This window comes from Callithrix jacchus, chromosome X, assembly GCF_049354715.1.
Source record: "Callithrix jacchus isolate 240 chromosome X, calJac240_pri, whole genome shotgun sequence".
In the NCBI taxonomy this organism is placed as follows: domain Eukaryota; kingdom Metazoa; phylum Chordata; class Mammalia; order Primates; family Cebidae; genus Callithrix; species Callithrix jacchus.
The window spans coordinates 101,875,273-101,888,495 of NC_133524.1; the positions used below are offsets into that span (position 1 = coordinate 101,875,273).

The window sequence follows — 13,223 nt, forward strand, 5'->3', positions numbered from 1 at the left end:
AAGGGAAATGAATTATCAGTGTACTCTCAAGGTCTGCATGACAAAACTAATTGTAATGGCAATTAAGAGTCTTAAACTGCCATCGAGCATGCTTGCTGTGACGCTGTAGCCGATACATTGATTACTTTAGTGCTTAGCATGTCCCATCATTAATGGGCCAAACTAGACTGTTAACATTGTAAAGGTGTAGGATTATGCAACAGTTCACTTAGAAGAGGTAACTAAAGAGATCTGGGGGCCCGGCGCGGTGCCTCACTCCCGTAATTCCAGTACTTTGGGAAACTGAAGTGGGTGGATCACCTGAGGTCGGGAGTTGGAGATCAGCCTGACCAACATGGAGAAACCCCATCTCTACTAAAAACAGAAAATTAGCCAGGCGTGGTGGTGCATGCCTGTAATCCCAGCTACTGGGGAGGCTGAGGCAGGAGAATCGCTTAAATTCAGGAGGCGGGGGTTGCGGTGAGCCAAGATAGCGCTATTGCACTCCAGCCTGGGCAACAAGAACAATATTCTGTCTCAAAAAAATTAATTAATTAATTAATTAAAAGAGATTTGGGAAGCAAATTGAAACAGCATTTCAAATTTTTCTGTCAAGTAGGTGGTGATAGAGCTTGATGCTATTTCGCAAGCTAAATTTGTTAATTCAAAAGTATTTGCTGTGCATCTTAGGATTACATAAAAAAAAAAACCCTGGAATACTAAACAGTTTTAAGAAATTATTCCCATGGGGTTTATTTTGTTTCTATTAACCCACTTTTGAGAAACAAGCTATAAGACAATATATATTTTCTAACAAATATTTTTATCATTACATCTCAGTTGTATTAATGCATGTGAACAGTATCACAGATAATTTATAAAAAGAGTAATTTAAAATACATTTTAAAATGATAAAACAATAAATATTCAAGTTGTGTTTGATCCAGGGCTGTATCACTAGTAATTTATCATAATCCAGAAAGTTCAACTAATTCAAGTTTCCTTTTTTCCTTTTTGAAAGCTTTGTAATGACAAATTACAGCTAAACAACCTGATAGCAAGGAGTGAATAAAAAAGACCCCCAAGAGACAGCCGCTGATCAGTACATATGTTAGTCCAAACCACTGTACATCCTTGGCTTTAACGGTGTGCAATGATCATCAGAATCCATAGTTGTGAATCTGATACCTCTGAATCCTCAAAAGAGAGTTTAGATGCCCCTCAGTAACAGTTTAAAGGGAGTTATTTATTTGTTTGTTTGTTTGTAATGAATGCCTCACACACTATAAGAAGAGTTGAGGCAGTGTGTAGTAACAGCCCATATGCAGCAGGGCAGTGAAAACCAAAGTCAGAAAGAAAGATCAGAAACCAGAGTTCAAAATATTTCCTAGAGTCACAGACCCCTTTGGAAATCTGAAAAAAAAGAGCTGTGGAAAATTTCCCCAGGGAAGTATACCTATGTAAATAGGTACATTGTTTTGCCAACAACTTTGAAGCCTATACAAGAACCCTCCCCCTGGGTGTCCTTGAACCCTAGTTCAAGAACCCCTCATAAAGAGAAAGTGAAATCCTGAGGTAAGATACTTATTACACTTGAACATCGCATTTAGCTCTGAGCTTTCTGTCAACTGAGGTTAAAAGATTAAACATGCTGGGTTAGAGTTCTCAACGTCTAGAAAAGGAAGCAGATTAATTCACAAAATCATAAGTGAAACATGTAATTTTAAAATGGCAATGTTTATACATTTTCTGAGATGATTTTTTTAAAGGGTAATCAAGAAATATGAAAGGATGTAGCAAACATAATTTGATGAAATTATTTGAAAATAAGTGATTGGAAATAAAATAGTTATGCTAATTATATTGACCAGCATATGAGATTGACCACAGCATTTTATTTTTAACTCTTCTGGAAAAGGAGGAATGTACTGTACATGTCTTTCTTTAATGGTAGATTTACCTACCTAATATTATTTGATTAAAGCTGACAGTAATATAATATATTCCCATGAGCACTCAGCAGCTAAGCAGCAAGGGAGTCCTAAGGGTATAAAGAGAAATAGACCTATGATTAAATATCTGCTATTAATAGGTCATACCATGGAAAACTGGCATGTATATAAGAGCAAATAATCACTTTAGATGCCTACTGCTTCCAACCAGAGAGAGCACTTATTTTCTCAAAGGCAAATAATAGCACAATTGCTATTGTCACAATTATAGGCATAAGCAGTATAGGGAATGAGTTAAGAACACAATCTGTGGAATCAGAGACTGGTTTTTCCACCACCTATTAGCTGTGAGACCTTGGGCAAAATCATTTAACTTCTTTTGTCTCAGTGTCTTCATTTGCAACCTAAGAAGAAAAGCATTAATCTCAGGACCTCTTCCAGGCTGTGTAGAGGTCTCTTGGAAATATTTGTTTTGTGGGGCTCCATCTATATAAACAATCTGAGTCACTTAAAACCAGTATGTCAGTGTCATTCTAGTAGTCCAATTTCATAGACTTATGTGATGAAAATACTGCAAGGCAAGCAGAGGCGAACAACTTACCTGACCACTCTGCTGGAATTAGGACCTGGCCATGGTGCTGAGGGCAACCCTATAGGCATGAGTTCGGAGCTCCTTGAAGAATCTGGTTTATCCCAAGCAGAAAGTGGCTGCAAAAGATTGGAGGACACCTCAAAGGCACAAGGCTGGAGCAGGGGCTGTGATTACTAAAGTCTAAGCAAGATACAAGTCTAACTCATAGGGTCACTGGGAAGACTGAATGAAGTAATCTATGTAGAGCACTTGACTCAGGACTTGTTGGTGATGATTGCTGCTCATACTTGTATTGTCAATAATGCCCACTATATCTTATGCCTCTTCTGATTTTCTTTCAGTGGATGGCTGCATTGATTGGTCAGTGGATCTCAAGACATACATGGCTTTGGTAGGTGAACCAGTCCGAGTGAAATGTGCCCTTTTCTACAGTTATATTCGTACCAACTATAGCATGGCCCAGAGCACTGGGCTCAGGCTTATGTGGTACAAAAACAAAGGTGATTTGGAAGAGCCCATCATCTTTTCAGAGGTCAGGATGAGCAAAGAGGAAGATTCAATATGGTTTCACTCAGCTGAGGCACAAGACAGTGGATTCTACACTTGTGTTTTAAGGTAAGTGTTATGTGAAAACATTGCCCAATCACATGGCTGACAGTTTTTTGAGTGGGGCTGGAATACATGTAGGTGTGCCTCAAGTTGTATCATGGGTATGTTATTGAAAGGTTGCAGTACATGTGGAGCTTCAGTAAATTCCAGTTCTAATTATCTATCAGAACTACATAGCAATTCTTATTAGATTTTCATATAATAGGATTCCCATTTGCTGTCTGCGCTTATTTAATTTAAAATATTTGGTGACTCATTTCTTCCCTAACCCCACCCCTGCCCCAGGGTCTTCTATTAACAATTATTTTTGCATACTGCTAGTTGACTCAATTATCTTGATATCTGGCCATGAAAATGATCTAAAATACCATTTTGGCCATGTTCTTTGCCGTTCTTTTTGATGGAAAATAGTTTCAAATGCTTCTGGGATATTTCTTAGCAAATGTACTCCAGGTGAAATCCTTTGTAGAATTTGCAATGTGAGTTTGGCTCCACTGTGTCTAAATATTCAACATGGAGCTCTGTAAATACACTGTCATCCTGAGTTTCTGGGGTACTATAATGGGAAGATATCACAGACACAATTCTTACTTGCAAGAAGTTTACAGTAAAAAGCAATATGTTTTTTTTTTTTCCTTAGGGATTCTACAATGTGTTCTCCCTTCCCCTTCCACCCCAGTGATAGAACCTAGGATCTAGTGTCTAGCATCTCAAATAGAGACTGGATTAGATATTGAAGTAGGTAGCTGTGATGACCTTTAAGTTGCCTTTCAATTCTGCCATTTTGGGAGTCTCAGATTTTGCTCACCAGGGAGCTGCACTCTACTATTTGATTTTAACTCCTTGGAAATTCAGACCTTTCCTATTTTTGTATCTTGTGAACTTTGATGCCAAAGCTATGTCACTTCCTTATCAAAAGCACTTGGAAGCCCCTGGCGAGACCTCATTGCTCAAAAGGCTGGGAGAACAAGGTAGTATATAAATAGTGACCCTTCTGGATGCTCTAAGAACCACTTTTGTGTGTAGAGGTAGAAAACAGAGTGCTAGGGGAGCAAATGGTGAGTTCAGTCTCTGTTTGTGGTAGACAAAATCTCCGGGATCTTGGCAGAACAGCAATCATTCTGATAATACCCTTAGTGATAAGCGATATTTTCTACTTGGACAGCTCTTGGCAAAATTGAAAAGTAGATGTAATTCAGCCTTAGTGACTGACACTATATTCCGTAGGGTGCCGCTGCTCTTTCCTTCCTTGCCTCCTCTCTGCTTGTCTCCTCTCCATCCCCCACCCTTATTAAAAACCTACCAACCAAAAATTTGTATCTTCTCCTCCCTCTATACCTACTTCTTTCTGTTTGTTGTTTTTATAAATTTAAAGTTTTATTTAAAGCATCAGTCCACTATGTACAGGTACTAAACTTATAATGAATTATTAAACAAATTATTGCTACTTCCCCAGGCCTGCTAATGTTGTCTTGTTACCTCCCCTCTTTTCCCTTCTCTGCTCTAACCCCATTCCCTTACTCCTAGCGATGGTAACAACTTAGCGTGTATCCCTACATGCATTTCCCCTACTGTTTTAATTATACAAATATATTGACATTAGTATTTTCTCCTCATTGTTTTGCAAAATGAAAGGAGAGTTATAGATTTCTCTGCATTTTCTTTGCTTAGTAAAAATATATAATATAAATCTCTCCAAGTCAATTGATAGGGAACTTTTTTTTTAACTTTTATTTTTGGTTCAAGGGTATATGTGCAGGTTTGTTATATAGGTAAGCTGCATGTCATGGGGGTTTGGTGTACAGATTATTTTGTCACCCAGTTAATAAGCGTAGTCCTGGATGGGTAGCTTTTTGATTCTCTCCCTTCTCCCACTCCCACCATCAAGAAGGCCACAGTGTCTGTTGTTTCCTTCTTTGTACCTATGTGTTCTCATTATTTAGCTCCCATTTATAAGTGAGAACATGCAATATTAGGTTTTCTGTTCTTGCATTGGTTTGGTAAGGATAATGGCCATCCACGTTGCTACAAAGGACATTCTTATTTACAGCTGCATAGTATTCCATAGGGTATATATAAGTACTGCATTTTCTTTATCCAGCCTACTGTTAATGGGCATTTAGGTTGATTCCATGTTTTTGCTATTGTGAATAGTGCTGTAATAAATACATATGTGAATGTGTCTTTATGGTAGAATGATTTATATTCCTTTGGCTATATACCAAATAATGGGATTCCTGGGTCAAATGGTTAAATATATAATATTGTATGTTACTTAATATTCTATGACACAATAATTCAGTCAATCATTTTCCTATTGATGAGTATATACTTTGTTTTCAGTATTTTGTCCCTACAAAAAGTACTGTAATAAAAATCCACTATTGGGTTTTAAATAAACTTTAAGAAGTCTTTGATTTACATAATTATTACAAACATAATACAGAGTTCCTTTACACTTTATATCCAACTTTCCCATTTTATTAACATCTCACATGACTATAGTACATTTGTTAACAATTAATGAACCAATAGTAGTACATTATTATTAGCTAAAGTCCATGCATTCTTCACATTTCTTCAGTTTTCCTTAATGCCCCTTTTTCTGTTTCAGTATCCCATCTCTGGTACCACATTGTATTTGGTTGTCATGTCTCCTTAAGCTCTTCTTGGCTGTGTCAGTTCCTCAGACTTTCTTCATTTTTGATGACCTCGACAGTGGGAGGTGTACTGGTCAGATAATTTGTAGAATGGCCCTCAACTGGGATTTACCTGATATTTTTCTCATGGCTAGACAGCGATAATGTTTTGGGGAGGAAGACTACAAAGGTAAAATACCATCCTTATCACATTATATTTAGGGTATAAAGTATCAATATGACTCATGACAGTTGATGTTGACTTTGATCACTTGGCTTGAGGTGGTGTTTCTAACTTTTCACCGTAAAGTTATTCGTTATTCTTTTTTTCTTCCTTTCCATACTGTAGTTTTTGGAAGAAAGTTGTTATTCACAGTCCACACTTAAGAAGGAGTATCTACATAAATTATTTCAAATTTTTCTGCATGGAAATTCATCGCTCCTCTTCCCCACTTATTTATATGTTGCATCATTTATTTATATCAGTATGGATTCATGAATATTTATTTTATACACTGGGTTCTAATGCAATTTTACTTAATTTTCTTGCTCAAATTCTTCTACTTTTGCCCACAGGAAGCTCTTTCAGTTGGCTCATTTGTCCCTTCGACATAACCCTATCATCATGGAGTGGTGTTTTTTTGTTTTTTTTTTTTTTGCATTTACTTACATTGTAGAAGGATGCTCCAGGTTTATCTTATATATTTTGTGTCCCAGTTCTAGAATTAGCCATTTTTCCAAGAAGTCCTATTTTTTAATGGGTAATTACATTAGAAACCTAGGTTTGATTGCTGGGTATGCTCATTGCTCCTGGGGTGTAGTTGCTTCTAAGTCCTCTCAGCTAACAGTCTGTTTGCTTTTAAACAAAGCCACAGATTGTGAAGGAGCACTTTAGGGATAGTACAACTTCCCAAGGTCCCTGAAGTCCTTTCCTGTAGGTGGCCCTCTCTTTCAAGTACATTTCAGATTGGCCTTGTTTATGTCTTTGTGGATACCATCTGAGTCAGAGGTTCTCAACTCACATCTAGACCAATAGAAGAGAAAGGGATGGAATTCCAGTAAGATTCAAACATAACTAGTGACTTTTAAATTTTTACGCAGCAGGCCTTAGGGAACTATTGGGACTGATAGAGGTAGGTGGAACTGTTGGATATTATCCCTCATGTGTGCCTTACTAAGGAAAAAATGTTTGGAAACCACTATTCTAACAGAATCAACCAGTTTTTTGTCAACTCAGAGATATGTAAATCTATTCCAGATGTATAAGTGAAATAGCTAGCATTTGTCTGTGCATAGTGAACCTGTTTTTCATATCTAGTAGTGGCCACTGACTTCTAATACGTGCCAAGTGAAAAATTCAGTCCATATAGGTGATTTTATACAATTGCCAAGAGTGACATTTATAGTGAAAAAGGCTCTTGACAATGTCAGTATTCACCTGAAATCTCCAGTTTGATACCACTTTAAGGTAATTATGAATGATTTTTCTATGTTTAAAGTTTTCTTTGGCCAGTCTCAAGAATGATAAGTTGAATTTCCCAGCATAATAATGGGCTGGCAATATGGGAATGGTAGAGGACTAAATTATATTTTCAGAGACAATGCCAATCCAAGAATCATGCCAACATTTTCAATGGAGGCATGAGTATTAGGATAAAATTGATAAGAGTGATCTTATTTGGCAAAATCTCACTTATCATTTTTTCAACAACTTGAAACAAGGGGTGACTTAGGCTGTGAATGAGGATATATATAGTCGTATAATGCCGCATTGAATTCAGAGATACTGAAAAGAATGATTCGCTGGATGCGGTGGCTCACGCCTGTAATCCCAGCACTTTGGGAGACTGAGGCAGGTGGATTACACGAGGCCAGGAGTTCAAGCCCAGCCTGTCCAACATGGCAAAACCCTGTCTCTACTAAAATTACAAAATTCATCCGGGGTGGTGGTGCACATCTGTAATCCCAGCTTCTTGAGAGGCAGAGATGTGAGAATTGCTTGAACCATGAGTTGGAGATTACAGTGAGCTGAGATTACACTACTGTACTCCAGCCTGAGTAACAGAGTGAGACTCCATCTCACGCACAAAAAAAAAATTAAATATAATTGAACATCTGTAGAAACCTAATATTTGGGGATAATCATGGCTGCGTGCAGAAAATCAGTTATAGATTCAAAATTATTATGACCATTTACCTCTGCAATGAGGTAAACATAACAAGGAGCTCCCTTATTAAATTGGAACAGAATCCAAATATTTTTGGTCTCTAATAGTCACTGAAAGAAGAAGTGAGGTTCTCAAAATCTGAATGCCTCACCACATCTTTCTGAATAGTTCCTTAATATATATCTAACCAGGTGGTACAATTGCTTCGATTTCAAATGTGAATAATCAGTTCACATTTGAATGATTATTACTCCAGCAAAACACCATCAGAAGAAAAGTTGAGGAGGTGGATACATTTGAAATGAGAAGTGTAGCATGTTGCTAATTGTTGAATCTATATGGTGGGTATATGAAGATTCATCATATTACCCTTTGTATTTTTGACTATGATTGAAATAGTCCATAGTAAAAAAAAATTAAAAAGAAATAAATGTAAGTATACGGTAATTTTACCCGATTTTATTGTCACTTAAATAATTCTGGCCTATTCAAACCTAGGTATCATATATAAGCAAGTATTTTTATTTCAGTCAACAGACATTCATTGAATATATATTATGGGATTCACTTTATGGCATATTGCAAGGAGACCTGTGTCTTTAGAAAGGAAAGTGATGCTCTAGTCTACATTAGACACTAAGAAATGGTTCTTAGCATCTTCCACTCTCCTATCCTACTCCCCACCATGGTTACCAAGAGGTTTTTCAAGGACAGTGAACATATCTCATAACTTAATTCCAACTTAACTATTGATCCTTGAAAAGTTTAGTGTCAACAAGTCGGTTACCTAGGTAGCAATTTTCAAGAGAACAGGTAGTTTCTTGTCAGAAAAATGAAAGCCTGGATCTTATAGAATTAATTGATACCAGAGAAGATCAAGAGAGTACAGCAGAGTCTTGGGAGAGCAGGAATTTTATTCTCAAAATGAAATATAATTAGTTATTTTTCTACCTGTTTTTGGTTATAAGCAGGAATCTCTGGTTCCATTATTTTTCATGGAAATTTGATAATCTACTTGTGAATTTAATTATATGGGTAACCTTTAAAATAGCAAATAAGTAACCATTTTACTTTATTTTCATTTCATTGGCATTAAATTAGATGTGTTGTAATGCTTAGAAATATGTCCATACTGTTGTGCATTAGCTATGTAATTTCAACTTCATTCAGTTTGTTTACTGGAAGAAAGTTGTTTAGTTCAGTCAGCAGGATTACCTGCTTTGTAAGAATTAATAGATTGTATTCAATAACCATAAAACAAGAATTGATCTCAAAGAGTCACTGATGAGTTGGCCAATACTGGTGTTTATACATACTTTTTTAGTTTCATCCCTTGTATCATTACACAAACTTCAGTGACTTTGTTTTATGGCTATTTTGCTCAGAATCAATGTTTTACCCTAATGCAGGGTTGCAAACTCAAAATCTTCAGAGGTCAAGAAGGTAATATAATGAGTGTGGCAGGCCACCTGAAACATTTTGGAGTGTTGGAAGTTGTAGTAATCCCCTCCATAATCTCATTTCATGCACTCTACTCTGTTGTCACTACCTACTATTTTTCTAGCTCATTCTTTCTATGCCTTACCTCTAATAGTCTATTGATTCCACCCAGACTTCCTTCTCATTGATCTCACATTTTTTCACTGTACCTTGTTCTCTTCCCATCTAGCATAGCTTCAATTCAGTGGATCAGTCATTATCATCACTCCCATATATACCCTCCTGATTCTCTCGACCCTTTCTACCTTCATCGTACTCACTTGTGAAAACCACAACACTGTTTAAACCTAACTGTCCATCTATACTGTGCCTGCATCCTTGCAGCTAAACTTGGCTGAAGGAAATTATATAATAATGTTGATTCATTTCACTTTAAATTCATTGTCATGGACCTCAATTAATGCTACCAGGTAGTTTTATTGTATATTCTTAGACTATTCAGTCTCCCATCTGCCTAGATGACTATTTTACATCATCTTCACTCCTCAGATCTCCAATATTTCCCCCTCCCTTGATTCCTGTTTTGCAGAGAAAAAAAAAAGATTCAGTCAGGAGAGAATTGCCACTACATTTGCCCACCTACTGGCATCTGTACCTACATATTCTGCCTTCCAGCCTATTACCATAGATGAACTGGCCCTGTTTCTATATAAGGCCAATCACTATCCCTGTAGTGATTTTTTTTGGGCAGGAGGGTCCCATAAATTTTAAAATTGAGAAATTTCACACAATTATTCAGATTTCAAAACATCAGAAAATCTAGCAATGTCAGGCTTTGCTAGATTTGCTATCCCTATTTGCTTACCTAATAACATCACCTGAGCAATTCTCCTCTCTCTCTCCTAGATCATGGAATTTTCTATTTCTACTGGATCATTTCCATCAGCATACACAGATTAATATTTATGCCATCTAAAAAAATTCTCTCAACTCCTCTTCCCTGACAGCCACTATCCCATTTCTTGCTCCCATTTGGGGAAAAAAAACTACTTTAATAAAAGAATTATCTGGTGATGGTATCATGGCTGTTTATGTATGTCCAAGTCCTTCAAATTGTACCCATTAAATATGCGCAGTTCTTTGTGTATCAATTGTATCTAGATAAAACTATTTCTAAAAAGAGAGTTGTCTATATTCAATTTTGAGTTACTCTCTACTCATTCTCTAATAAACCCATTCAAATCAAAATTTTACCTTCACCACACTTCCAAACCTGCTCTTATCAAAGTCTCCAAAGGCCACAACAATGCTAAATCTAATGGGCAGGCCAATTTTCAGTTCTCCTCTTACCTGACCTATAATGTCATGTGGCACAGTTGATCACTCCCTTCTCTTTGATAATACATTATTTACCTTACTTCCAGAGAATAGTACTTTCTTGGCTTTCCTCGTACTCTGTCAGTTATTCCTTCTCAAGTTCCCTTCCTGACTCCTCATATTCTTTCTGACCTCTTAATGTTAGAGGGTCCTAGGGATATAGGCCCAACATTGCTAGATTTTCTGATATTTTGAAATCTAAATAATTGTGTAAAATTTCTCAATATTTAAATTTATGGGACCCTCTTGCCCAAAAAAGCCCATGCTCAGACTCAACCACTGAAATCAGTTCTCATACTCTAAGCTAATAGGTTCTGATTCTAACATTAACCTAGAGAGTGATGGTATAGTCATCTTAAAGTAGAGCTGTGCCAGATTTTATCTGTATCAAAGTGAAGCAGGAAAATCAACACTCCAATGGCAAGACAGATTAAAGGAAACCCACTACTCTCCCTAGAGTACAATTGAACATTCAGTAGTAGGGTCATATGGTGCCCCTTTATGTGGCAACTGGCTCAATTACAGCTTAATCCTTGTGTGGCTATTGGAGTCTCAAAAAAAATGCATTGATCAGTATAGGGGTCCTTATTGCTAGCTACAGTGTACTGAAATGAGTATTGTATCAAGAGGATTCTACTGTTATAAAGTGGTGCTTCTCCTCTACCTTCCTTCCTGTCAATGATGAAACAACGACTCCGTAAAAGGGCAGAGGACTGAAGATGTGCAATAAATCTAGTCCCAGGTATGAAAAGTAACTTCAGTGAAAATATCCATTCAATACTAATTAGGACTAATATTGTGCCTATCCCTATGGTGAACCCAAGAGAAAATTGAGACACAACATCTGCCTTTAAGATGTTACTAAAGGAGGAATTACTAAGAGTTACAGAACTAGCTAAGACTCTTCTACACCTAACATGTGGTGCAATCTTCTACATTACTATTAATACTACTATTGTGTCCTATTAAGAGTATGGTCTCTGGAGCTGGACTGCTTGGAATCAAATCCCAGTTTTATTACTTACTAATTGTGTGACCTTGAGCACTTTATATGAATACTCAGGTTCAACCTGAGGACTCACAGTTTGCAAACTCTGAACTATTAGTTCTGACTCCAGCATTAGCCTAGAGAGTGATGGTATATTATGGCTGTGTGACCTGGGCCTTGCTTTTCCTCATATGGAAAATAAAGACTCATTTGTTTATTCAATGTAAAATATTTTGAACACTTGCTTTAGGTGTTGAATAAATGCATTGAATGAGAGATTAAAGTCATGGAGCTTCTATTCTAGAGTTGAAAAAACACAAATAACAAATGCAATCACAAGACTACACTGCGTAATCATAATTCTGCACTGGTGAGAATGAAGAAGGGTCATGTTAGAAAAGTGACTGAGAGGCCACTTTCAGTTAGGTGATCAAGAAGGGCTCCACAGAGAAAGTGACATATAAACTGAGACCTGAATGACAAGAAGGAGCCAGCCTTGTGAAAATCTTGGGGCAGACTATGCCAGTCAAAGTGAATAGCAAGTGAAAAGGTCATGAAATGGGGACAGGCTTGTTATATTCAAGAAAGCTAAAGAAAGGGCCGGGTGTGGTGGATTATGCCTGTAATCCCAGCACTTTGGGAGGTTGAGATGGGCGGATCACCTGAGGTCAGAAGTTCAAAATCAACCTGGCCAACTTGGTGAAACCCCCTTCTCTACTGAAACTACAAAAATTAGCCAGGTGTGGTGGCACACACCTGTAATCCTAGCTACTTGGGAGGCTGAGGCAAGAGAATCGCTGGAACCCAGGAGGCAGAGGTTGCAGTGAGCCAAGATCATGCCACTGCACTCCAGCCTAGGTGACAGAATGAGAAAGGAAGGAAGGGAGGGAGGGAGGGAGGTAAGGAGGGAAGGAAGGAAGGAAGAGAGGAAGGGAGGGAGGGAGGGAGGAGAAGGAAGGAAAAGAAAGGTAGTTTGGTTGGAGCATGGTGAGCTGGGGAATAATGCTATTAGATAAGGCTGGAAAACCAGGCAGAGGACAGATGCTGTTGCATATTGTGGACCAGAATAAAAAGTTGATTTTTTTAATTAGTAATCAGATATAAAATGAGTTTCTTTCTTCTTTTGATAAACTGGAGAGTAACACGATTCGATTGCCATTTAAAAAATGATTACTTTGGTTGAGATTGGACTACAGGGGGACAAGTAAGAAGACTAAGTTGAGAAGCAATTGTATTAGTTGGGGAGAGATGTGATGGTAGCTTGGATTGGGGTGGTAGCTATGAAAATAGGGAGGTGCGAATGAATTCCAGATATGCATTGAAGGATGAGCTGACAGGACATACTGATGTCCTGGATGTGAGACAGCTGAATAAAGGATGAGTCCTGTTGCTTTTGACTTAAGCAACTGGGTGAATCGTGGTGCTGTTAACTGAGAGAGAAGGCTAGGAGATGAACAAAGATCCCAGTACCTACCTCAG

The 13,223-nt window shown here is 37.5% G+C and overlaps 1 protein-coding gene across 1 annotated transcript in view; it reads left to right on the top strand.

Annotated features, from left to right (window-relative positions):
* The window catches only part of IL1RAPL2 (interleukin 1 receptor accessory protein like 2), a 1,167,415-nt gene that overhangs the window by 576,398 nt on the left and 577,794 nt on the right, over nt 1-13,223 (top strand). Inside the window, exon 3 of the mRNA XM_017968450.4 lies at nt 2,865-3,138. Within this exon, the coding sequence (XP_017823939.2) occupies nt 2,865-3,138 (274 nt within the window). The remainder of the gene's footprint in view (nt 1-2,864; nt 3,139-13,223) is intronic.